The sequence below is a fragment of the Hemicordylus capensis genome, chromosome 6 (genome assembly GCF_027244095.1).
Source record: "Hemicordylus capensis ecotype Gifberg chromosome 6, rHemCap1.1.pri, whole genome shotgun sequence".
Taxonomy (NCBI): Eukaryota; Metazoa; Chordata; class Lepidosauria; order Squamata; family Cordylidae; genus Hemicordylus; species Hemicordylus capensis.
Genome location: NC_069662.1, coordinates 59,562,639 through 59,590,233, shown reverse-complemented (window position 1 = coordinate 59,590,233; position 27,595 = coordinate 59,562,639). Strand labels below are relative to the sequence as shown.

At 46.7% G+C, this 27,595-nt stretch overlaps 1 protein-coding gene across 2 annotated transcripts; it reads right to left on the bottom strand.

Annotated features, from left to right (window-relative positions):
- Window positions 1-146: 146 nt before the first annotated feature.
- On the bottom strand, window positions 147-19,521 carry LOC128328751 (uncharacterized). 2 transcript variants are annotated; one of them, XM_053258807.1, is made up of 2 exons: window positions 19,269-19,521; window positions 147-4,957 (listed from the first exon to the last, which is right to left on the bottom strand). In XM_053258807.1, exons 1-2 carry the CDS (start codon window positions 19,391-19,393, stop codon window positions 2,107-2,109), a joined length of 2,976 nt encoding a protein of 991 aa, XP_053114782.1. In that variant the 5' UTR covers window positions 19,394-19,521; the 3' UTR covers window positions 147-2,106. The 2 variants fall into 2 exon arrangements, with proteins under 2 accessions (XP_053114782.1, XP_053114783.1); XM_053258808.1 differs by lacking the exon at window positions 19,269-19,521 and having other exon boundaries at window positions 147-1,193; window positions 4,737-5,616.
- Between the last annotated feature and the right edge of the window lie 8,074 nt (window positions 19,522-27,595).

The following is a 27,595-nucleotide window of genomic DNA, read 5'->3' as shown; positions in this document are numbered from 1 at the left end:
ACTTATTAAATAAATGAATGAATGGTCTATCCCCCAGAATTTCAAATTCTGCTCCAAAATGCACTGAATTCTGCAGATGTCCATCATTTGGGGGACGTTATTTATTTCCCCAGACCCCGGCCCAAGAAGACACTTAGACATTCTTTATGGGTAAAGGGCCACTCTTTATTGATTAATTAACAACCAGCAAAGGCGAACTGAACAGTGGGTGATGAATCACCAACGAAACAGTGCGGGCTCCTAGGCAAGGGCTAGGATTACCCTCATCCTACCCATTGCCACTTTGGGCGACACACCCTGGCTCCAGAAAGGGGCAGGCACGCCCTGCCCTATTCCATCAAAGCCAACCACCCCCTTAGAAGAGGGGACCTGGACAGCTCCCGGTATTCACCCCCCCGGACCGCGCAGCCCAAAGGATGGTGAAGACCTGGAGCAGGTTTCATGGCCATCAATTACTCCCCGCGCCGCACAGGCAACAAAGGAGCGATTAACCAATCCACCTTTAAATATCCAAGGGTGCTCACCGATACTATACCTTGCTTACCCCTCAGCCCGCACTGTTACCGCCACCCAGGGAGGTTAGCCCACGCTTGACCTCCCTGCCCCACCACTGCCCAAAAATTCAGCAAGCCTCCTCTGTATGTTACCTAAATATAGATCACAACCAAGCTCCGAAAGGTGAACCCCATCGGCACGATATAACTCGTGAAGACGAGCCACCACATTAGGGTGGTGTATTACAGCACCACCGGCAGCTATCACAAGTTTCCCAATTGCGGCTGAAGCTTTGCGCCTAGCCTTTTCTAGACAAAGCCCCGAACGGGCCTTCCGCCACACCCTACGCTGCAGCCAATTAACCCAGAGAATAAGCACCCCGGGCATCCATTCCTGCAATAAGGACAAATCAGAGCAGGCCTGCTGAACAATAGACAGGCCAGTCCGCCTGCCTAGGTCGTTCTCCCCTAAATGCAAAACCAAGATGTCGGGCGGGGAAAAACTATCTAAGTGCTCCCTAAGTGTGGGCAGTAGCTGGTTCCAGAGCATCCCACGCAAGCCCAACCAGTACACAGCAGCCCGTCTTCCAAACCCAAGCTGGGATCCCCAACGAGACGTGCTAGCCCGCTTGAAGGCCCAAAAGACCAACGAGTGGCCGCACAACAGGATCCGTACTGGAGCCACCGATCCCCCAACACCTGCCAAGGGAAAAAACACAATCAATAGCAGCCGAAAAAGCCCGCTGTCAGCGCACATAGCGTCTGACCGCCACGGACTTCCACCTCCCAATCCTCCGAACCTCCGCTTCCTGGAGGCCCAACCTCGTGGCAGTAGTAGCTGCCCCAATGCGGAAAGAGTGAAGCGTAATTCCCTCAAGGGGAATCAGGGCCGCGCTAAGGGCCTTTTTAATCACTGAAAGAAACTGATACTGGGTAAGAGGAGTCCGATCCGAATGCGCGAACAAACACCCCCCAGAGTCCGGTCCCAGAGCCACATAGGCTCTGAGGGCCGACACCGGGTAAATTTGCCTATCCCCAGCGGCCGCCAAGCGAACTGTCTGGCCCCTCCCCCGCTGATCCGTCTTAGAGCGGTGAAGAAAAAGCCGCACCTCTTCTCCTGACAATGACAGGTCGGAGAACTGCAGACAACGGTCACGAGGGGAAACCCTGCTGCGCGGGAGCAGCTCCCCGGGGCGAAAGGCTCCGAAAAAAGCCACTAAAACCGCAGCCCGGAACAAAGACACCTCCCAAGAATCTGCACAGCACCCGGCTAACTGACTGAGTGTAGCGGTCACCATATCCAGGTTAAAGGGCCGCCTGGAGTCTCCAGGGCCAGGGTCAGCCCTGGCCCAGCCCTCCAGCATGCGCCGCACGCGAGGGTCGGAGGAAAAATCACCCACCCCCCTCACCTGCGCCTCAAATGCAAGGGCAGCTAAATAACCACCCAGGGTGGACACGGCCCGTCCTGCTCTGCGTAACGTGACTAGGAACTGTTGCAGCTGACCCACGGGGACCGGCCAAACCTCAGGCAAACCTTCAGCCCTTCGAAAAAGGGCAAAAGCCTCAAGCTTGGCTGCGTAGCTAACTCTGGTGCCAGGCGCCAGAGACGCTGCTATCGCCTGCTGCGCCTCCACCTGCCAAGCTGCCAAAGGAAGGCCGGCATGGGGTCCAGGTGCAGAGAAGCCTCGGGAGCTAACGCTCTGAATCTGTCCACCTGGAAACGAGACAGAGCGTCAGCGATGTCATTCTGAATCCCCGGCACATGGCGGGAGCGGAACAAAATGTTGGCCCGCAGACACTGCAAAACTAAAGCTCTGACCAGAACCATAACCATAGGGGAGCGCGAAGACTGAGAGTTGACAACCTGCACCACTGCCTGGTTGTCGCACCAGAAACGAACTGAGGAGTCAGCAAACTCCTCAGCCCAGATGTGAACTGCCACCACTATTGGGAACAGTTCCAAAAAGGTCAAATCCCGCGTTACCCCGCGTTCAAACCAGTCCCGAGGCCAGGGAGCAGCACACCAGTGGCCCCTAAAGTAAAGCCCAAAACCTGCACCTCCAGCAGCGTCCGAATGGACCTGCAGATCAGCCTCTAAAAGCTGCTCCTGTCTCCAAAAAGTAACCCCATTGTAGCCGGCCAGAAAAGACTCCCAAAGGGACAAATCAGCCCTGACCCCTTCAGTAATCCTGACCCTATGATGGGGAGCGCGCAGGCCCATTGTCAAGTCACAGATCCTACGCAGAAAGGCCCGACCAGGGGCAACAACCCTGCAAGCAAAGTTAAGATGCCCCGTTACCACCTGAAGCTCCCTAAGGGAGGCTTTACAGGCCCGCCCTAAGGCCCTAAGCAGCTCCACCAGCACCAGTAGTTTAGCCTGCGGGAGTCTAGCACAACCAGCAAGCGTATCAATCTCAATACCCAAGAAGGAAAGCCGGGTAACTGGCCCTTCAGTTTTATCCTTAGCCAACGGTACCCCAAGCTCCTCCGCCAGCCCCATAAAGGAGCGCAACAAGCGGTGGCATTCCCCTGAATTGCCCCTACCGACAAAAAGAAAATCGTCTAAATAATGAGCTGTAGATTGAAGGCCCGCCCTACGCCTGACCGCCCATTCCAAAAAAGAGCTGAAAGCCTCAAAGGCGGCACAAGAGATCGAGCAACCCATTGGCAAGGCCCGATCAAAATAGAACTGGCCAGCAAATGTGAAGCCCAGCAACTCAAAGTCGTCCGGATGAACGGGCAGCAGGCGAAAGGCGGATTCAATATCACATTTGGCCAAAAGGGCCCCTGGGCCCTGACCCCTAACTACTCTGACTGCCTCATCAAAGGAAGTGTAACGAACCGAACACAAACTATCGGGGATGCCATCATTGACAGACAACCCTTTGGGATACGAAAGGTGGTGAATTAACCGGAATTCACCGGGAACCTTTTTAGGAACCACTCCAAGGGGCGAGGTTCGTAACCGGGGAAAAGGAGGGGCATCGAAGGGGCCTAACACCCTACCTGCCGCCACCTCCTTAGTAATCTTCCGTAATACCACATCCTCCTTGCCTACCACAGATTTAAGATTACGAGGACTCCCTAGCCCCCGGCGTGCAGAGGAAGGAATCCGAAAGCCATCCCGAAAGCCCAAAAGTAGATAAGAAGCTGCCAACCGGTCAGGGTAGTCCACCAGCAAGCGCTCTAACACGTCAAGCCTGATGGGGCTGGGGCCCCTTACCCGAAGGGGGTGGGGGGGACCACCCTTCCGATTGTTTCCAGGCCTAAACTTGGACCCGGGACCACCAGGTTTGGCTCGGGAGCACGATGTACTGGGGTGCTTTGCTCCGCAAAAACCGCATGCGTGCCGGAAGCGACAGGGGGAGTGAGAGCACTTGCCGCTGGTGTTATACTCCCAGCAGACCAGATGGGGTTGAACCCACTGCTGGCCCGCCCCCGCTGCGGCCGAAACCCCGGAAGGCCTGGACAACAAGTGTCCACTATCCGAGCGGTCACCTTCAACTGGGCGAGCTGGAGACATGATCACCAGCCATAGTTCCTGCAGAGGTGTATCCCACGGCAGTGTGGGATCCAAAGCTGCCCTCATACGGAAACTCTCATCATAACGGATCCATGAAGATCCAGCAAAATCTGAGACAGCACGGTGAATGATATCCATATACTTCAGGAGAGCCGGGCCACGAGCCGGCTGCGCCTGAAGTATCACGCCCATGTAGATAGTAAAGCCAGACAGCCAGTTATTCCATGTTTTTTCCACTGGCTTTCTCTTGGTGGCCTCATGCTCCTTGCAAGACTCACCCTCCTTATGTTTAACTTCTGGTTCCCTAAACAGAAGACTAAAGATGTCTATATACTCCCCCTTGAGAATCTTTTCCCTGGTAGAAGGCAACAAGTGATCCCCTAGGGGAAGGCCCATGCCCCCATAGGGGGCGTGCTGGGCCGAAGGCAGAATCCCCATTGGGTAATACCCAGGCCGATTAGCGGCATTCTGCTCTGAAGAAGGAAAACTGGGGGAGGGGAACGGGCTACTCGCAGGCCGCCCACCCAACCATACCTGCTCTGCTGCACCCTGTGTACCAGCCGTGACCCCAGGAAACGCCAAAGGAAAACCCATGCCCAAGTGTTGTGTATAGGGGGACCAGTAGGAAGCTGGTCCCCATCCACCCATGGCAGGAATCGGCCAGGGAACAGCAGGCCACTGGCCGGTGCCGCCGGGAGGTGTCGGTGCTGCTGGCTCACCCAGAACCAACGGCATAGCCGGATCTGCAGGTGGATGTCCAACCGGAGCGACAGGCACAGGCAGCGATGACGCAGGAACATCAGGAGCCGGGTCCACGGGAGATGGCAGCACAGGAACAGGCGGAGCCGGGGCTGGTCCCTCAGGAGCAGAAGGCGCTTCCGGCCCCCCCGGGGGGGCCAGGCCTGATGGGTTCAATCCTCTCTCCAGCGCCTCCAACCTGCTAGAAATAGACGTTAGTAGCTGACTCCTGGCAGACCCCCTGGTCCGCCGGGGAACCTTGGGAGGCGGAACCCCACCCCTGCCAGAAGGCCCGGCCCCCGGGTCAGAAGGAGCAGCCTTCGCCTTCTCTAGCGCCTCCATACGGGTGATTAAGCCACGAATAAGAGCCATTTCATCATCTTCCTCCTCCTAGGAAGATGGAGGGGGTGCAGGCCTCTTAGGCGGACAAACGGGACGCCCCCCTTTCTTTTCTTTCGCCTTACGGGGCATCACAGCACACAATACCAGATAGGAGTCAAAAAGAAACACAGACAAATCCCCCCCAAAGCAAGCCCCCAAAGCCCAGAGGAAGACTTGTAACCAAAGGCCTGCAAAGGCCCCAGCAAAATCAATAGCCCAAACTAGGAAAAGCCACCAGAACCTTCCCAAAACAGGAAAATGGGGGCCCCACGGAAGCCACCCGCCCCCGCACCGGACCCCACACCCTGGCTTGTCCACCCCCCAGTGGCCAAGGGACCCGCAAACCCAACAGGCCGAAGCCCAGAAGCAAAGAAATACGCCGCGATGAGAAGGCTCCACCGGGCCGGAACAACCCCGCAGCTGCAGCCGCGCCTCTCCGGGGATACCCCCGACAAGCCCAGAAACCTGTTGCCGCCGCGACGGAACCACCGCCGAATGCCCCCACGCCCGCTTTCGGGCGAAACCCCCCCCCACTAGAGGAGAAAGGAGCTCGACTAAAGAGCTCCTCTTTCGCCGACAATCCAAAAGGACTGGTCGGCTCAGAGCATGGAACGGCCGTTTTCGGCCGAAACCACGCCCACCAAGCCCGGCCAGCCAATCAGGACCCTTCTTGATCCTCGTGCTGAGCTGGGCTGGGGAAAAGGACCTCCCCGCAGCACGAGGCAGAGGGGAGGGGGAATTTTTTGCATTGCTTCTCTTATCTGTGAAATCATGTTTTTGATTTTACAAAATTATTGCTGCTTCTACAAAATTTAATTTAACTTTTGGGGTGTGGCCTGTGTGGGCGCAACTTTATTGTATTTTATGTGTTATATTGTGAGCTGCCTAACCTTTTGACAAAAGATTGGTACCCAAAGAAGTTAATAATACTGGCCCACATGATGAGCAGTGTTCAACTCCATAATGCTCCACCTTGATGCTGCTGCAGAACAGGAAGGCAATCCTGACTCAGCTTTGAACAGACAGTTGTGCAAGCAGCAACACCGTAATTTCTCCTATTGTGTATGGGAAAAACTGTGGCAGTGCTGCTTGCACAACTGCCTGTTCCCTACAACATTGGGGTTGTCTTCTGGATCCACAGCAGCCCCCAGGGGTTGCCAAGTGTGTGTGTGCCCCCCCCCCCACTGAGCATCATGTTGGCGAGTGTGTGTGTGTGTGGTTTTTAGTTTTACAAAAGCCAATATGCAAAACACTCTTGCCTTCAGAGTTTTCCTGCCTGCAGAGAAAAGAGTTTTCCTCCACTGATAGGACTCCTTCAGGAGACTTGCTGTGTGAGCACTGTAAGACATTCACCTCAGGGGATGGAGCTGCTCTGGGAAGAGCAGAAGGTTCCAAGTTCCCTCCCTGGCATTTCCAAGATAGGGCTGAGCGAGATTCCTGCCTGCAACCTTGGAGAAGCTGCTGCCCTGTGTAGACAATACTGCACTAGATGGACCACTGGTCTGACTCGGTATAAGGTAGCTTATGTCCTCTGGAGAAAAAAAATCCTTCCACCCGCAAAAATGTATTCTGTTAGAGGAACAGAAGTCTCTCTCTCTCTCTCTCTCTCTCTCTCTCTCTCTCTCTCTCTCTCTCTCTCTCTCTCTCTCCCTGAACCTAGGTAATTTTGGAGTCTGGACCTAAAGCTTCGGCTGATACGCCAGCTGCACCCGTTTCTTGAGATCAATGACCTCTAAACAGTGGTACATTGTTGGTAACCTCCAGACTTGACTTCTGCAATGCGCTCTACATGGGGCTGCCTTTGTATGTCATCCGGAAACTTCAGTTGGTTCAGAATGCAGCAGCCAGGTTGGTCTCTGGATCATTTTGGAGAGACCACATTACTCCTTTGCTGATGGAGTTACACTGGCTGCTGATAGGTTTCCAGGCAAAATACAAAGTGCTAGTTATAACCTATAAAGCCCTAAACAGCTTAGGCCCTGGGTATTTAAGAGAGCGTCTTCTTTGCTACGAACCCCACCACCCATTGAGGTCATCTGAGGAGATCCGTCTCCAGTTACTGCCAACTTGTTTGGTGGTCACACAGAGACGGGCCTTCTTGGTTGCTGCCCCGAGATTGTGGAATGCGTTCCCTGCTGAGTTATGATCCTCCCCATCTCTGGCAATTTTTAAAAAATATTTGAAAACCTATGTTTTTACCCCAGCTTTATTTATTTATTTTTCAAATACTGTTTGTTTAATTTAATGGTTTTTTAAATTATTGTATTTTTTTAACTTTTATATGTGTTTTAATTGTTAGCCGGCCCGAGATGTAAGTTTGGGTGGTGTATAAATCTGATAAAAACAAACAAACAAACAAACAAACAAACAAACAAACAAACAAACAAATGCCATTGGAGGACCCACCCCACCCACCCACACAGTATTTTAAACACATTTTTAATGCAACCACACCATCCAGGACAGACTAAAGGATTTGGAGGCCCCCAGCGGTGTGGAGGCCCTGGAATTTGACCTGGAAGTTATTTTTTCTTGGTCTTGTGTGGTTTTTACTGTTACAAAAGCCAGTATACAAAACATTCTTGCATTCAGAGTTTTCCTGCCTGCCAAGAAAAGAAATAGGACTCCTTCCTCTGGTTAAAAAATCCTTCTGCCAGCAAAAGCTGCTTCTGTTGGAGGCAGAAACCCCATTTCAGATGCAACTCCATGAAGAAGAAGAAAAACCCAGTAGTGATTATAACAACAGAAATCTATCAAATTTAAATGTCAAAAGCTGGAGTAAATAGAGAAGTGTTGTAGAGCTACCTTATTCTGAGTCAGACCATTAGTCCATTTAACATAATGGGCCAATTAATCAATATGACATAATTAACACAATATTCACCATTGGTCCGTATTAACATAAGTGATTGTGACTCTGCAGGGTTTCAGATAGGAGATCTTTTCCAGCCTTATCTGGAGATGCCAGAGATTCAACCTGGGAATTTCTGTATGTAAAGCAGATGCTCAGCCACTGAACTATGGCTTCATCTCCAAGTGTTCAGCCATTACCTCACACTCCGTAGTGAGAGAGTCGGGTGGAATGTGCCTGAGGAGAGAGTTTCACAACCTGGGCATCACCAGTTAGTGGGAACTGGAGACTGAGAAGGCCATGTCCCTTTTGGCCATCCACTTCCTTCCCCTCAGGGGTGGGTGGGTGTGGAATTGAGAATCTCAGCAAGGTGGCAGGTTCTATATGAGTGTTTATTATATTATTAATACCCTGCTTTTTACATTAATGTGTATTCAGAGGAGCTCATGGGCTTTGTTTACAAAACAGCAAATGAGAAGCAACCTATCAAACGGCCGACGGTGGTTGCTGGCTCCTCCAGTCCTTCTTAATGCCGGAGTGGCAATGAGAAGAGCTTGGAATAGAGTAGATGTTGTTGCTCCCTCCAAGCCTCTTAAATGTTCTTACATTTATCTTACACTTCACAATTGAATGGCTCAGAGTCATGCTTTAATAAACCGTAAATCCACCATAGCTTAAATACACATCATTCCTGGTCACACACTCGATTTAGTATTCTGCTTTGGTCAGGGTGGTATTCCATGGGTGGGGACACCTGTGATTTCCATATTGTTATGGATGGACAAGGTAAAGGTGAAGGTTAACTGGACCACCATCTGGTTAACCACAACCCAGCTCTGCAAGGGTGAAGGACCTATCAGGATGGTCCACCTGAGAAGGTTATTGGATCCAATAGGATTTCGAGAAGCCTTGGAAGGTTTTAGGGTTGGTTCTGCCAGAGATCCTGTCAACACACTGGTTCAGACATGGAATAATGAACTAACTAGGGCTGTAGACACGATTGCTCTGAAGCACCCCTTGCAACCCACTTCTAAATTAGCCCCTTGGTATACAGAATAACTATGGGGGCTGAAGCAGCAAGGCAGCTTCAGATTAGAGAGCAGGTGGAGAAAGACTCGACTCAACTCCTATGGATTAAAGCACAGAACACATATGAAGATCAAAGCACAAGCAATTTGTGCAGCAAAGAAGCAGTTTTTCTCCATGCATTGCATCCACAAGCTCATGTCCAGCAGAGTTGTCCAGAGTTGTGAGGGGACTAGTATGTGTCCCTCCTCCCTTGAATGAGAATTTAGAACCATCAGTGACTCACTGTGATACCTTTCATGACTTTTTTGTGAATAAAATATCTCTGATTCGAACCGAACTGGATTCCATGATTATTGCAGTCTATTATGGAGGTGGATGGCAACTCCTCTTGTATGATTAGGTTGGATCAGTTTCAGTTTGTGACTCCCAAGGATGTGGACAAACTGCTTGGAGAAGTTTTCCTTACCACCTGTTCTCTTGACCCTTGCCCTACATAGCTTATACAATCTAGAAGGGAAGTTATTGGAAATGGTCTTGTTAGTATCATCAGTGCCTCTCTGAGAGAGGGCAGGATGCCTCCTTGTCTCAAGTTAGACCACTTTTGAAGAAACCTGCATTAGTTCCCTCAGAGCTAGGCAATTATAGGCCTGTCTGTAATCTTCCATGGTTGGTTAAGGTGATTGAGAGGGTGGTGGCTTCTCAACTCTAATCAGTCTTGGAAGAAGTAGATTATCTGGACCCACTTCAAACCAGCTTTTGGGTGGGCTATGGGGTGGAGACTGCCTTGGTTGGCCTGATGGATAATCTCCAATTAGGAATGGACAGGGTGTGTGTGACCTGGCAGGTCCTGTTGGATGTCTTGGCGGCTTTCAATACCATTCATCCTTCTTAACTGCCTGAGGTGGTTTGGGGTGGGAAGCAATGCTCGGGGTGGCAATGCTCGGGCAATGGGAGACAATGCTCGGGCAATGTTCGGGGTGGGAAGTAGGATCCACTCCTACCTCTCAGGTTGATTTCAGATGGTGATTATTGGGAATTATTGAGAATCCCCAATAATCTGAATTTGAGCTCTCTTCAAAGTGAGCGCTACAGTATGGAGCCCTGCAGGGCTCCATTCTATCTCCAATGCTTTTTAACATCTACATGAAACCGCTGGGAGAGATCATCAGGAGATTTGGTGCAGGGTGCTGTCAATATGCTGATGATGCTCAGATCTATTTCTCCATATCAGCTTCATGGCTTAACCTCTCTAAATGCTTGCCTGGAATTGGTCATGGACTTGATGGGGGAGAATAAACTGAAGTTGAATCCAAACAAGATAGAGGTACTCATTGTGGGAGGCTGGTACTTAGGAAGTGGTTTTTATCTGCCTGTTCTGGGGTTACACTCCCCCTGAAAGATCTGGTACATAGCTTGGGAGTACTTCTGGATGCAAACCTTTCCCTGATATCTCAGTTTGAGGCAGCATCCAGGAGTGCTTTTTATCAGCTTCGGCTAATATGCCAACTACATCCATTTCTGGAGAGAAATGACTTTCACATAGAAAGCTGCCTTATACCAAGCCAGACCATTGGTCCATCCAGCTCAGTATTGTCTACATAGACTGGTAGTGGCTTCTCCAAGATTATAGGCAGGTGTCTCTCTCAGCCCTAACTTGGAGATGCCAGGGAGGGAACTTGAAACCTTCTGCATGCAAGCATATAGATTATTATTATTTATTATTTATTATTATTTATTTATATACACAGTAATAATTAATCATCATCATCATCTATATGCTTGCATGCAGGAGGTTCCAAGTTCCCTCCCTGGCATCTCCAAGATAGGCCTAAGAGATTATTGTTATTATTATTATTTATTTACACAGTCAGACAGGTGTTATTGACTGGTTTGCTTTATCCAGACATCGAGTCCTTCCCAAGGACCTGGGATGCCAGAATTTTATTGTCAATGTTGTTGCTGTTATAGATATCGTCGCAGAATATAGGCTGTTCCCAGTAAAGCTGCTTTTTGTAATTGGCTGATGGTGATTTCTGTGGCCCCTATGGTGTTGAGGTGCTCTTCAAGGTCTTTTGGAACTGCACCCAGGGTGCCAATTACCACTGGGATTATTTTGGTCTTTTTCTGCCACAGCCTTTCAATTTCAATTTGTAGATCTTTGTATTTTGTTAGTTTTTCTATTTCTTTTTCTTCTATTCTGCTATCACGTGGTATTGCTATGTCGATTATTTTAACTTGTTTTTCTTTCTTCTCGACTACAGTTATATCTGGTGTATTGTGTGGCAGATGTTTGTCTGTTTGTAGTCGGAAGTCCCATAATATTTTTACATCTTCATTTTCTTCAACTTTTTCAATTTTATGGTCCCACCAATTTTTGGCTACAGGTAGCTTATATTTTGTGCAGATGTTCCAGTGTATCATCCCTGCTACTTTGTCATGCCTTTGTTTGTAGTCAGTCTGTGCAATCTTCTTACAACAGCTGATTAGGTGGTCCACAGTTTCATCTGCTTCTTTACAAAGGCGGCACTTGCTGTTTGTGGTTGATTTTTCGACTTTTGCTCTTATTGCATTTGTTCTTAGTGCCTGTTCTTGTGCAGCCAGTATTAAACCCTCTGTTTCTTTCTTCAAGTTGCCATTCTTAAGCCATCGCCAGGTCTTTTTGATGTCTGATTTTCCAGTTATATTGTGCAAATATTGACCATGCAGTGGCTTATTTTTCCATTTTTCTGCTCAGTTCTTGACTTGTTCTTTCTTGTAGGCCTGCTTTGTTTCATTGGTGTTGAATAGTTTCGCATTATTGACCATTTGAAGTGCATCTTCTTCACTGTCCTTGATATATTCTTCAAGGCCTCTTTTCTCCTCCTCTGCTGTTTGATGGACTTGCAGCATTCCTCGTCTACCTGAGCTGCGAGGGAGGTATAGCCTTTCGACATCACTGCGGGGGTGCAGAGCCTGATTGATGGTCATGATTTTCCTGGTCTTACGATCTAGCATCTCTAGCTCTGCCTGGGTCCAGTCTATTATTCCTGCAGTGTATCTGAAAAAAGGTATAGCCTAGGTGTTTATGGCTTGTATGGTGTTCCCGCCATTGAGTTTGGACTTGAGGATTTTTCTAACTCTCCTGATATATTCACTTACCATTTTTCTTTTAATTTCAGTGTGTGCGATGTTATCAGCCTGGAGAATGCCCAAGTATTTGTAATGTTCTTTCTCTTCCAGGTTCTTGATCTTGCTTCCATTGGGCAGTTCTATTCCTTCTGCTTTTCTTATTTTCCCTCTGTTCATTATTAATGCAGCACACTTGTCTAATCCAAACTCCATTGCTATATCGCTACTGAATATACGGACAGTGCTTAGCAGTGATTCGATGTCTGACTGGGACTTTCCATACAACTTCAGATTGTCCATGTGCAGCAGATGGTTGATTTTACTTGATGTTTTAGATGTTTGGTATCCAAGGCCTGTTTTGTTTAGTATTTGTGAAAGTGGGGTCATGGCGATTTCAAACAACAGAGGGGATAGTGATTCCCCTTGGAAAATGCCTCTTCTAATGCTAACGTCCAGGTGTCTCGCCATTGATTGTTAACTGTGTACTCCACATGCTCATTGCTTTTTTTAAAAATATCTGAATGTTTTTGCTGACACCAGTTATTTCTAAATATTTTAGTATCCGTGTGTGAGGCAATGAATCGAAGGCTTTCTTGTAGTCAATCGTTGCAACACTTAGATTGGTTTTTCTTCACTTGCAATTTTCTAAAATCATTTTGTCAATCAGCAGCTGGTCTTTTGTGCCTCTGGTGTTCGGGCAATTTCCTTTCTGTTCAACTGGAAGCTGTTTGTTAGTTAATAAGTGTTGCATTACTTCACCTGCTATTATTCCAGTAAATAATTTACATGGTTGGCAGGCAGGTTATCGGTCTATAATTACTTGGAACTGCACCTTTTGCTGGGTCTTTCATGATGAGATGAGTTTTCCCAGTTGTTAGCCATCGTTCAATATCACCTCCTTGCAAAATGTGATTGAACTGTTTTGATAGTTGTTTATGAAGGCTTGTTAGGTGTTTAAGCCAAAAGCCATGCAGTTCATCGTCGCCTGGAGCAGTCCAATTTTTAATTTTCTTTGCTCTTTCACTGATTAATTCTGGTGCTATTATTAGATCTTGCATTTGTTGGTTACATTTTTTGACCTCTTTCATCCAGCCTGCTTTTTATTATATTCTATTGGATTGTCCCATAATTTCCCCCAGAATTGCACTGTTTCTTCTTTATTTGGTGTTCCTAGGTTTCTTGCAGTTTCTCCTTCTATGCTTTGGTAGAAATGTCTCTGATTCGACTGGAATTGGAGATTCTGCCTGTGTTGTGTAGTTCTGGCTTCATATCTGCTAATCTTCTTTGAAACTGCTGTTATTTGCTGCTTTATTATTTCCAGGACTTCTCTAATTTTCCTTGAATCTAGGTGGTATTTTTGGATCAGATAGTGTTTGGTGTTTTCATTCTTCAGCTTCTTGTCTTTCATATCTTTCAATTTACTAGCATCTTATCTAAGCCTGGCAATTTTATTTTCTAATCTAATCTTCCATTTAGGTGATGCACTACTTTCTTTTTTGACAGGTCCATTGATCTTATATCCGAGCTCTTGTGTTATTGTTGCTGCACTGTACATTAGTTGGTTTGTTTCTTGCAAATTATTGGTTGTTATTTCTGCAAGTGCAGCATTGACATCTTTTAATGCCTAAGCAAGTTGTTGTTTTTTTGGCAACTATTTTTAGAGCTGGAAGTCGAACCCTGGTGGTTGTTTGGTTCATGTGCTCAGTTATTTTTTGCTTTAGTTCTTGTTGCTTTTCTGTTAAACAGCATTTGGGTTTTTGAGGTGAAGGCAAAGGGGAGGTTGCCTGGTTTTGATTTTGAAACAGTTCAGCAACAGTGGTATCCTCTATTTCCAACACCTCCTCTACCTGTGCCTGAGCAACTGCTTCAGTTGGTGGTAATTCTTCTTCCATATCTTGAGCCTTTGTTGCTCTTTGCAGTTCTTCCAGCTCAACTCCTGTGAATACTTTATTTCTTATTATGAATCTTCTCTGGTCTGCTAGCCTTTGTTCTGTTACTTCTGTATCTGGATTCTTCTCTTTCCAAATTTGCTACATTCTTTTTAAATAACCTCTTCTAGTTGGACTAGACTTGTAATAGCAGATCATTATTTCCTTGTTGGCATTTTTTGTATATTTTTTCGGTTAAGCGACATTTCTTCCAGTAGCTTTGCTGTCTCCAGCCCTGGTTGCTCAACTGAAGATCCTGAGTCCTGTAGCCCACTTGTCACCAGATGTCCAGGGACTATAGCACCTGGTGCGGTCCTTGTTGACTCGGGCGACGACCGATCCGGTATAGATTTATTAAAGTTACATCTCACCATATTGTTGATGGGAGAGGCACTCTTTGTCTGGCTCCTCTGGTGAGACCTGTCCAGTATGGTTGGACCTCTGGCATAGCTCTCACCTTCCTCAGAGCACGCAAGCCCCACAACCACACCAAGGTATTATTATTATTATTATTATTATTATTATTATTATTATTATTATTTACATTTCTATCCTGCTCTTGCTCCAAGGAGCCCAGAGCGGTGTACTACATAGTTAAGTTTCTCCTCACAACAACCCTGTGAAGTAGGTTAGGCTGAGAGAGACATGACTGGCCTAGAGTCACCCAGCAAGTAGATGCTTTTCCCACAGTGGCCCCATCCCCTATCTTACAGTGCTCAAACATGTTTCCTATTCAAATGCAACTCAGGATAGACCCTGCTTAGCTAAGGGGTCCATCCAGGCTTGACTACTTCAATGTGCTCTGTGTTGGGCTGCCTTTGTATGTAGTTCAGAAACTACAACTGGTGCAGAAGGCAGTATCTAGGTTGATCTTCAGGCCTACCAGTAGATACCACATTACTCCTATTGTAAAATAACCACACTGGCTGCCAATTAGTTTCCAGGCAAAAGAAAAAGTGTTGGTTATTATGTATAAAGCCCTGAATTGCTTGGGCCCAGAATACCTAAGAGAGCACCTTCTTCTTCATTAACCCCACCACCTATTAAGATCATCAGGGGATGTCCAGTTTTGATTGCCACTGGCTTGCTTGGTGGTGACCCAAAACCGGGCCTTCTTTAGGGTTGCCCTGGGCCTCTGGAACACACTCCCAAATGAAATCAGAATTTCCCCATCACTGATTGTTTTTAAACAACTTTTGAAAACACACCTGTTGTATCAGGCTTGTAGTCTATGATGTTTTAAAATGTTAGTCATGTTAACTTTAATTTTATTTATGTTTTATATGATTTTTAGGTGTCAGTTGTTTGGTTGGATTGTAAACCACCCTGAAATTTTATATAGGGTGGTATATAAATATGATAAATAAATACATATTTTTAATAATTGATTTTAATTTAATAATTAATTTGCTGAAAATTGAGTTTGAGCTTGATCTCCACACAAACCAAGTCATGGTTGGTTTCAGCCATCTGAGGAATTTGAGTTATTCACCCCTGGTTTAGACTCACATTGCGTCTGAACTCGGCAGAGGAGGTGGATTGTTATTAGGGTCATAGGCGGAACTGGGGGTGGGGGAGCAGGCAGGGCACATGCCCTAGGCACCACTGAGGTGGGGGTGCCACACCAGTTCCTGCCACCCCCACCCCATTGCCCACCTGCCCAGCCCCAGGGCCCCTCAGCCACTTGCCTCCAGCTCCGGCCTAGGATCGGCGAGGCCTAGGATCAGAGCAGCCTGCAAACTGCAGAGCTCTTCTCTCCCTGCCTCTCAGCTGTTCGGCGGGTGGGCGGGGCTTCTAGAGAGGCCTCCGAGTAGGCCTCCCTGAAGCCTGAACTCGGCAGGCCCGAAGGGAGGCAGGAAGCCAGGAAGGAGGCTTGCAGAGTTCCCTGCAGCAGACCCTCTGCCCAGACCATCCAGTACAGCCTTTGCCAGGTAGGCTGTGAATTCCTTTTTGTGGTTACCCCCCCACCAATGTAGGGATCTGCTTGCCATAGGGCTTTGATATGGGGGGGAGGAGACTGAGAAGTCTCTGAATATTTAATTTAAAACAGACTGAAAAATGTGCTGGCTTTAAAAACAAAAACTATCTTAAAAGGCCTATAAGTGGTTTGTTTCATGTCAGAAAATTACAAACACTTCTGGAACAAATATTCATTCATTCATTCATTCATTTATAAATGCACTTATGTTCAAGTTGTTTTGCAACCCAGAAGGTCTGAGTGAGAACTGTGAAGCATGTGTGGTGCTTTTATTTTATTTTATTTTTCTTGTGTGTGAACTGCTCTCCAATAACTTGCAGGGACTTCAGGGTCAATCTGGCCAACATGTGAATGCAGCACCTCCATTCCAGAGGAGATGTGTGTTAAAGGGCTTTAAAAGCCTCGTGTGAAAAACCTCCTGGAATCAAACTTGACTGAATTTGTTCAGAATTCTGAGAAAACAAACATAGGCTCACCCTGCATGGTTGAAAGTCTCCTTTGCTAATCTGCAGCGAGAGGGGCATTTTAATAATTAGCGTTGCTAGTGTGTTCTAGGCATTAAAAGTAGCACAAATATATAGTACTCAATGTATATCACTATATACTGTGAAGTGTGCATGTGTGTATTCAGTGAAATGTATTTCCAGGCAGCTTACTTAAATATCAGACTTAAATCCTTGGGGGCCTGGGATGTGTGGAGGCCCTGGACTTTGAGGGGCTGGGGGCCCATTTTAAAATCTCATCTTGGCCCATTCCAACCTTGCTATGCCCCTGGCGGTCACTACACATGGATTTCTGCACAACACCTGCACAGAAGAAACTTCCATGTAGAAAATGTGTCTCTTGTAAATTGACCCTGAATTTTCCATCCATGACTGGGATATTTGAGAGTTAGAGTCAATAATTAAAAAACAGCACGCTGCTTGTGACAGGAAGGGGCAAATTACAATGATTTCTTAGTCTGGCAGGGGCTGGTTTTGGCCCTGGCAGAACTTGGCTGTCTGCTCCTGTTGCAAATGCCTCTGTCTAGTGTGGCAAACTAATGTATCCTCCTCCCTCTTGTTGTCAAAGTAAGCACTGGTGTGGTGAATGCACATATACCCCATCATGAGCCAACAGTCATCATAAGACAAAGGCTGGCAGGAATCATTCACTGGTTTATAGACCCCCCACCACCACCTTCTTCTTCCCCTATTTTGCTAGTGGCTATTTGGGCAGGTGATCCTCTAGGACAAAGTCATGTTTTTAAAAAAAGAATGAGATGAGACAGAGAAAACGACACTTGGAATCCTCGCATAACTCCTGACTGTTGTTCTAAGTCTTTTACAGGGATGGCTCATGTTTTCAGGTTTTGATCAACAACCATGTCTAGATGGTACAGTGTTCCTTTTAACAAGGATTTCCAGATATTGCTGACTACAAGTCCCATTATTCCTGTTTGGACAGGGGCGCAATTTCAGTGCTTGCCCTAGGTGCTATTTTCCCTAGTTATGCCTCTGATTAGGATGGTCTGCCCTGGAGACTGGTGAATCCTGATGAGTGTGGAAAAACTTTCTGTTGCTATGACTGACAATCCTGCTGAACCCTGATCAACCTCTGAAATGAGGAAGTGGAACAGATGTTCAACAAACATGATGAGTGATGCCTCCAAGTTTTATCTAAGCACAGCTCAGAAGTTGAATCAGGCTACATCATAATGCTCTCCTCTAATGTAGGAAAGGGGTTAGGAGGCAGAAAGTTCTTTCCCAGCTCAGATTTTAATCCAAGAAATTTAAGTCTGGCCAGCTAGCCAGCCTGCCTCTAGCTACCCATCCATCCACTGCATGCTTCCAAGCCTCCTTTCCCTACTTTTGCAGCTCCAGCAGTGACAGCTGGTGAATGGAAGGACAATTTACCCTCCCTCACCCTCCCCTGCTCTCCCCTGCCCTATGCCTGGAATGCTGTAATCAATGCATGCTAGACATAAAGAGAGCTGGGTGTTGTAGTTTTTCCAGTGCTACTAACTGCTGCAGGCTATTTTCTGAGTTTGGTATTTATGGGAAGCTGTGGGAGAGATCAGATAAGACTGTGTCACAGCCCTAATGACATTGTCGGGGGTGCATCGGGGTCTGAAACAGACTCAAAATTGGAGCTGAAAACAGAAAACAGTTTTTGGAATATAGGGCAGGAATCGTTTCTTCTTTCCAACTCAGCTTCCAAGTCTCATTGGGGAGGGTTCACCCATCACTAAATGCGATACTGCTAGAATTTCCCCAGTTGGCTCTTTGGTTTACTGAGAAACTGGGGACAATGAAACAGCAGGGACAGCATTTATAAGCTATATGGCCTCAAGTGCTGTAATCTTAATTGTATTGTGTTGCAATATCCAACAGACAGTCTGTCGGGCCAAGGCATCCAATCCAATGCTATGCTTCTAAGTAGGACACAAGCAGGGCCAGTTAATACAGCAGAATTAAGTGGCAAACCTTTTCCTGGACCGCACCACTTAAATGTTCCTCATATAAGAATATTTCTGCAAAAGCATGTCCGGGAGAAAAGTTCAACCCAGCATTCTTTGTGACACACTGTATTTCTATGTGTAGGGGAGAAGCTTTTCTAATTGTTTGTATGTGGGTTTGTGGTGGTGGTGGTGGTGTTGGGGGGAATTTTCAAACATGAACACAACCCTACCCTAGCTTGAAATCCAGGAAAAGCATTACTGCTCTTAACAGTGCTGGGCTTCTGGGCTTCTGCCAGTTTGCCCAAACTTCAATACAGTAGCCTTTGGTTATTATTAGTAGATGGAAATTGCCAATACAACTTGTTGAGGGTTCTTAATTTTACCCCAGTAGGTAAACAGCAGGGCACTATGGACGAGCACACACTCCAGTTACAGAGTAGTTAGCTCAGAGTTTAGATGTTGCAGAAAACACATGGAGATTCTTGTAGAACTAAAGACTAAGTATTTATTGGTTAAGTATACTTGGATAGGAAAGACCTAATCCTAATCTAAATGACTACATAATGAAGAGGTAAGGAGGGAGAGAGATGTTTCCATCTACTCTCTAAGAGGAAAGGAAGGATTGTGAGACTCAACAAGAAATATCTGAAGAGTAATATCAGGGGTCATAGAGTTGAGACAGGTAGAACAGTTAGGGACACCCTTACTTACTATCTCTACTCCTAATGCCCCTAGTAGTCATTATGATAATGGGTGCGAAAGGTCAATACCATGGAACTCCATCTGCAACAAACTTACCAATACACAGGAATCACCAATACATAGGAGGACAGCTTTCTGTGTTCAATACCCTCCAGCACTGCATTGCTGAAAGAAAATAGGGACATACTTAGGAACATAGGAAGCTGCCTTAGGAAGTCCATTGGTCTATCAGACCATTGGTCTATCTAGCTCAGTAATGTCTATACTCTATACAGACCGGCAGTGGCTTCTTCAAGGTTTCAGGCAAGTGTCTCTCTCAGCCCTATCTGAAGATGCCAGGGAGGGAACTTGGAAGCTTCTGCGTGCAAGCAGGCAGGTGCTCTTCCCAGAGTGGCCTCATCCCCTGAGGGGAATATCTTAAAGTGCTCACATGTTGTCTCCCATTCAAACAGATGGACCCTGCTTAGCAAAGGGGACAATTCATACTTGCTGCCACAAGACCAGCTCTCATCCCATAAGCGGTACTTGCTTACTATCTATCATAAAGCAAAAATAACTAAATTGTGTGGCATCTTAACATGCATTTTTGCATTCTAATAAGTTACAACGTTGTAACAAAACACCTTTCACACACAAGACAGAAATTAGAAAAAGAAACTCTTCAAATCTGTCCACTCTCGGACAAGTGGACAAATACACCTCTCTCATACTCACATATTATGTTCAACACACATAAAATCACTGTATACACATACAGGTCTGTAGGATTGTTGACAAATTATGTGCAACACATGACAGTAATACATTTCCTGTCCTTTGGCTTTGAGGTAACCTGTACAAGGTTCACTTTTAAAATGAACTTGTGTATAGTTATTCACACAAGAACATATACATGTGTAATACATAAAATAAAAATAAAACACTTTGTTAGCCACCCCATAACAAATTGTTCTCTGGGCAGCTCACAACAGAGGATTAAAATATACAATATAAACACATAACACATTAAATCATAACAGACAAAAAAGGTAAAAAGAAAATACAGAATATAATACAAAGCAGCTTAAAAACTCATTTTAAAGTTAGTTAAAAATCAGAACAAATCTGAAAACCTGAATTAAAAAACCCAAATCCAACGGGCCTGTGTGAACAAAAAGGTCTACCCGGCATCTAAAACAACAAAATGATGAAGCCAGGTGAACTTCACTGGGGAGGCTATTCCTTAAACGGGGTGCAACCCCATACTGACACCTAGGGATGTGCACAAAACCGGTTTTCCCGGTTTGCTTTTGACACCCCGAACTAGAACCTCTGTTTGGCTTGAATTCGAGCTGATTCAGGGTTCTTTTTTTAAAAAATTAATTTTTTAAAATAACTCACTGCTGGTACAGGTTGTAATGCTGGCTTCCAGGGTGTACTGCTGTGGCTGTGCGGGGTTCTCCAGGCACACAAACGGCTAGTGCGCATGCATAACAGCCTTCAAAATGGCCACCATGAGCAGGCAGAGGGCCAGGAAGGCCCGTAAACAGGCTGAACCAGTCCAAAAAGGACTGGTGGGAGGCCAGTGGGGGAAGGGGAACCTTCTGAGTCCTCTCTGCAGCCATGGCAGCAACCCCCAAGAGGCAAGCATTACAACCTGGACCAGGCAGTGAGTTATTTATTATTATTATTTTTTCATTTAAAAAAAAATCAGAACCCCCGAACCAGCCTGGTCTGTTCAGCTCAACTTCAAACCGAGTCAAACTGAATTGGTCCCTGCTTGGCTCGAGGGTGATCCTTTGAACAGGCCTGGTTTGAAATTGGAGTGGTTCACACATCCCTACTAACACCACGTGTAAAATCTGAACAGAGTTCCTGTATTGGAATATAAGCTTTTTAAGGAAGGAAACCAGCAGGAGTTCTTGCCCCCTTTCCTCACAAAAAAACCCCACCACATTGAAAAATTGGATTAAAACTCCTTTTCAGCAGGAAACAAGCTCCAGGACGTTAGCAAAGTTGGCTTTTGGAGAAACCACTCAGAGCCATAGTTCATAACTGTAAGAAACCACACAGGGGTGTAGTGAAGGGGAGACATGCAGGGATGGAGTGCTGGTGATGGAGGCTTCCCTGGCTGTTGGGATGGCCATGGCCATGGGGGCTGTCATGGAGAGCGCCTGCACTTCTGAATTGACAATTACATCACTGAAACCACTTACTAAACTTTGTTCCCAGAACACTCCAAAGCAACAAACAGCCAAGAAAAACTGATTTTAAAAGTTGCCCAGCACTGAGGTGAGTGGGAGCACAATCAGGAACCTCCTCCTTCCATTTATTTGATTTGTTGAGGTTACTGCCACTCAAGTAGTCAGCCCCTTTTCCCCCCAGCCTTCTTTCTCCGACCTTAGCTTAAGGAAGGGGATAATGGTAGAGGAAGAGCCAAGTCAGCAGCAGTTGGGGAAGACTCAGCAGAGCAGCTAAGATGTAAACAGACTCTGCAGGAGGCAATTGCAGACTCTTCAGTGAGCCAGCATAGTGTAGTGGTTAGAGTGTTGGACTAGGACTGGGAAGACTCAAGTTCAAATCCCCATTCAACCATGAAACTTACTGGGTGACTCTGGGCCAGTCATATATCTCTCAGCCTAACCTACCCAACAGGGTTGTTGTGAGGATAAACATAATCATGTACAACCTCTCTGAGCTCCTCGGAGGAAAAGCAGGATATAAATGTAAGAATAAATAAAAATAAATATATAACTAGGCTTAAGACCACATATTGTAATATAAACAATCCTCTCTAATAAAACGCTTGGTGTCCGTCCGTGGACGGACACCAAGCGTGCGTTCGTGCCTGGCCTGTTCTGGGCATGCCCAGAACAGGGCAAGGGAGGCACGAACGGCAGGACCCGGCGGCCATGTTGGGGCCGGGAGAAGGAGAAGTGGCCGCCGCCTACGCCAGGAGGAGAGTGCGGGAGAGGCGGCGGCGCAGCCGTGGCCACGGCCAGAGGTGGCGGTGGCCGCGACGGGGCAACTGGCGGCGGGAGTGCAGGTGAGGCGGCGGCGGGGCCAGAAGCGGCCGCTGCAAATAAAGGAGAGAGGCGCCGGGGGAAGAGGCAGCGGGGAAGCTGGCCGAGGTGGCGGCGGAGCCGCCGCCGAGGCCTGGCGCCGCCAGTAAAGCCGGGCGGGGGGGGGGAACCTTGGGGCCCGATCCCACCATTCCCGTCCCCCCGCCAAATTACTAAGGGCCAAATTGGCCCTGAAAAATGCCGCCGCCGAACCGCCCTCCCAGCTGCCCGATCCCACCATTTGTACAGGAAAGAGGAGCTCGCTAGCAAAGCTCCTCTTTCTGCAAAGGCTCTTCTCAAACTGGCGCTTTGAGCGGAAAGGGCGTCCTTTCCGCTCAAAGCGCCAGTTTGAGAAGAGCCTTTGCAGAAAGAGGAGCTCTGCTGGCGAGCTCCTCTTTCCTGTACAAATGGTGGGATCGGGCAGCTGGGAGGGCGGTTCGGCGGCGGGGGCCGAAAGCATTACTAGCGCCCGTTTTTCAACGGGCTAAAATTCACTTGTGGCCTATAATGGACTTCAAAGTGCTCACCAAGAACGTGGATCTTGCAATGTCATTAATCCAGCCCTGAGGTGCCCCCCCCCCACAATTGCAGTACTTGCATTAGTCTTAAACCAGCTCTGCTCCACGCCCACACCCCACAAACCCACATACAAACAATTAGTAAAGCTTTTCCCCTATACCTGGAGGCTATTCACATGACTGCTTGAAAGCGGGCTAACGGAGCCCAGCTCACTTTCAAGCGGTTGTGAGAACCGCTGGGAGCCATGTGGCTCCTGGTGGTTAGCCCGCTTAATTCCTGCCCCCTTAAACGAGGTTAGCGGAGCCAGCACTCCGCTAACCCCATTTTGTCAATAATGAGTCACCACGGTGCGGCTCCACGCCACGGCGACTCACAAGGAGATCCCCAACCGGGAGGCTCTAACAAGCCTTCCAGCCTCTGGGGTCTCCCTAGAATGCCCTGCACACTCATGCATGGCATTCTGGGACTTCCAGGGGCCAGGCAGCCTCCCGATCTCCGCCACCCTTGCGGGTTCCATGACAGAGCCGGTGGTCATGTGGACGGCCAATCCAGTCGCCCAGAGCGAGCTTCCTGCTAATCTGCGGGGAGAGTGGGCTAAGTCTGGTCTCCTCGCAGAGCCCGGTTAGGTGCTACACACGGATTATGTATAGAGGCTCACAGAAATATAGCATGTCACAAAGAATGCTGGGTTGCAGGAATATTCTGATATGAGGAAACATTTAAGTAGTGAGGTCCAGGAAAAGGTTTTCCACTTAATTCTGCTGTATAAAGTAAGAGCAACTGTGGCCATCCCTTCTTTGCCTCAGGCAGCAAAGTTTCTTGAGCCTCCCATGATCCTCCTTAAAATATGGGATCTATAAATGGATATGGTATTCCAAATGATGTACGACCAATGCAGAACAGAATGGAACTATTCTTATGATCTGGATATATGTGATCTGCATTAGCTTTTTTGCACCTGCATCACACTGCTAGTTCATATTCAGCTCATCCACTAAGACATCTAGGTGTGGCTTCTGGGGTGGACATGGCTATGGGGTGTGTCTGACAGGGTGAGTGTGGCTATGGGGGCTGCTTGCTGTCCCTGGTGCAGGAGGAGTTGTAGAAACCCCTCCCCTCACTTTGGTGGTGCCTGTAAGGAAGGGGGCCAACATTTTGCAGTAGACTCCAAAATCCATTCAACCAGCCCTGGACCCAAGGAGAGACCAATCTAGAGCTTGTTTCCTGGTTTGGGCTGTTTCAGAAAAGTTGCTTGTTGTTTCTCAAAATTACTGGGAAACAAGTGAGTTTGTGGGATCACAACTGTGGGGCCAAAAACGAAGTCAGAGCCAGCTCTACAAAAAAGAAATGATTATTAAAATATTACAGTAATAACACTGATCAACTGAGAAATTAAAATTGACATGTTAGGACCCACAACTCAAAAAATTAATATTATGAGTCCGAGAGTGTTATGAGCTGATTATATAGATAATCATTCTTGGGGTGACTATGCAATGGAAGGATGCTGGTTATGCTAAGTAAAATTCTGACTAGGCCTCAAAAGCCTAGAAACTCGTCTCTGCAAAATGACAAGACAAATGTCACATATTTGCTTCACTTAGTATATACAGCAGCAGAATGTCAAAGCAAGTGATATTTGTTTTGTATCGATCAAGTGAATGATTAACTGCCACAGCATCTGGCTGAATGAGCAAGTGAAAGAATGTATTTGGAAACATATGGAAGTCTAGGGGCTTACAAACTATGGGACAGGCGAGAGGTTTGAGCATCTACTCCCCCATGATACAAGGAAGGTGTCTCCTGGTGATGAGGAAAGATGTCCCTGACAGGCAGCCAAAGCCTGACCTCGTTGGAGCAGTCTGGCCCAGAAGAATCCTGGGGGGACTTTCCAAATGATGAGTTGGTGGGACAGGTCACTCCTTCTTCCAGAAGTGGGGTGATCAGGAGAAGTCCAGGCCAGGAACATTCCTCCTCACATTTTGCCTATTAAAGTTATGGGTTTTAGGAGAAGAATCAGAGTAGTCCTCTCAACCAAAGAAGGGAACCAGTGCGCAGAATCAAAGCTTCTCTCGCTCCTTCCAGATTGGTGCCCGCTGATTCCGGGGCTCTGGCCGAGTAGTGAGACAGCTTGTATGTTTGCTTGTGTGTATCTGTGACAGAGTGAATGTTTGCTTGTCAAAAGCTGCAGCTAGGATTTTAGTTAGGCTTGCTATTTTATTCCATTTGTGATTTTTGCATTATTGGCTTTATTATTCTGCTGTATTTTGTATGCTGTACTCAATAAAAGTTACATAAATGGTGTCAAGCTTAAACAGGTTGTCCAGTGACTCTGCTTCTTCTTCAGAAAGATCCTGTATGTGAGACTACCCCAAATCTCTCATAACAAGGGGACTGGTTTAGACCGTTTCCCCACTCAAATAACGAGACAGCCTAGCCTACTGTCTAGACATGTGGCAAATTACTTTTCAAATTGTGGGGGACTCCAAAAGCAGTTTGTGATATGATGTGGGAATGGGGTCAACTGTTCAAAGGGGGGGGGATGGAAACTCCCCTAGACCAATACTAGTATTGTATGTGAGCCTGAAGCTCCTTGCATCCTTGAATCTAGGACCATAGAGAAATATGAACTCATATTTCTTTATGGTCCTTGTTTGTGGAATGTTTTAATTGTTGAATACTAGCAAGCCCTTTTTGTCCACAGGAAGTCGCGAAGACAGGTGTAACACTTTTTGAGCAGGTAAGGCTGATTTGAAAGCTCCTTCTCCATGGTCAGTACATGCCTACCTTTTTCTCCCCAAAGGCAAGCTCTGAAAAACTGGGTTTGTAAGTTTGCACCATGGCTCAACTTTGTGCTAGGGAAAAGGCTGCAAGCAGAGGTTCGGAGGCACTAGCACCCTAAAGCCTCACCTACTCTCCATTCTGTATACAGATGAAAAAAATTTGAGAGAGCACTGCTCACCTCCCATCGATCATGAGCGCAGTTCTGAAATTAAAACAAATATACTTGGGTTTTTTTAAAAGGGCAGTTGTCATTAAAAAAGGGGAAAAAGGAAAAGCATCAACATGCAAGCAAATCAACATATATGCATCACTTAAAGAAACAAAACTACCACCAGGCAGCTATCCTACTGGCTTCAAGGGGAGAGGGTGGGCAAAACTGGCTGATCCAGTGTTTGACTTGCTGGAATTTATATCTGTAAGCTTGTTAATGGGTGAAAAACCTGCTGTGATCAATCTTAAAATGACCTGTCTCACTGACAAGCAAATGCCCTATGGAATGTGGTGCCTTATGCCAGTATTCCTGGGCACAGAAGCATCCCACCTAAGATCTGCATTAGGGCCTTCTGAGCCTGGCTGGGGAGGGTTCGCCCATCATTAAATATGATACTGTTCCATTTGCCTATAACTCCATCAAGCACCTGGGGAAATGGATACCCCTTTCTCGTGCTTATGTCAACCTGAAATGGCTCAGGAATATTTCAGGACCCTTCTCTGAATGCATCATTTTCATAACAAAAGAGTAAGCCACCATCCCCCTTACCTGTAGAGGCAGGATTTTATCCAATTGCTCACAAAGAATCCAACTTGCTTTCTGGCCAAGTGCAAAGGCAGAGAGATAACAGAGAAGCACTAGGCACTTCTGAAAGTTTTATAGACTTAAATTTTGTTTTAAAACAAACAAGGCATTGGGTTACCTATATTTAGGATCTGTTTTACTGTTAGCCTACTTTCCAGTAGGCTTATTAGATCACCTGGCATTCTGTTTGTGTGTCCGCCCCCATCTATCAACTTTGCAACGATCGGACCAATATGAACCAAAACAGGTACAGTTATAGGGACACAGTTGTGTAGTTTGTGATGATGTCATGACATCCACCCCAATCCATGATGGTGGATGCGTAAACTTTTGAGGTGCAAGTGGGCTAACTTGTGAACCACTTAACTGATTTGAACCAAATTTGCTACAGCTGCAGGGACACATAGGGATGCCCAAATAGCATGATGTGTGATGTTGTCATCCATTCCAATTCAAGATGGCAGCCACGTGAACATCTGAGGTGCAAGAAGGCTAATTTGTGGACTGTCTAACTGATTTAAACCAAATTAGTTACAGTTGCTGTGAATGACACACAGGGGCACCTCAACGGCATAGTTTGTGATGATACAGTTGCTGTGAATGACACACAGGGGCACCTCAACGGCATAGTTTGTGGACTGTCTAACCAATTTGAACCAAATTTGATACAGTTGTAGTGAGTGACACACAGGGACACCTCAATGGTGTAGTTTATGATGATGTCATCCACCCTGATTCAAGATGGTGGATGCATGAACACTTGCGGTGCAAGAGATCTAACTTGTGGACCTTGATTTGAACCAAATTTAGTCCAGTTGTAGAGAAAGTGAAAGGAAAGTAGGCTGATTAGTTCTTACTAGAACTTGTTTTTGCATTGATTTCTCTCCACTGCACATCCTCAAGTTCTCATCACAACATTTGTGGCTATGGCCTTTAGTGTGCTCTTCCCATCCCCTTCAACCATGACCCAATAACAAGAGCATTTTAGTAAGTGTAAGTGCTACAATTGCACAATTTTTGTGTAACAACTGGCAGGAGCTGATTGTGCATTCTTTTACAGCAGGGCACAAATACCTTCCTTGATCTTTTCCAATAAGCAAGAAATGTTCCAAAGTATTCCTATACTTTTAACAGAATTCATTGCCAAGACAGGTATTCTGATATATTTTAAACAATCCACATATTATATTAAACCAGTCATTAAGAGATGGGCTTAAAAAGAGAAAGCAGACCAGAAGTGTGCTTTTTTGCAGGGGTGGGGGGGAGGAGGAGAGAGAGAGAAA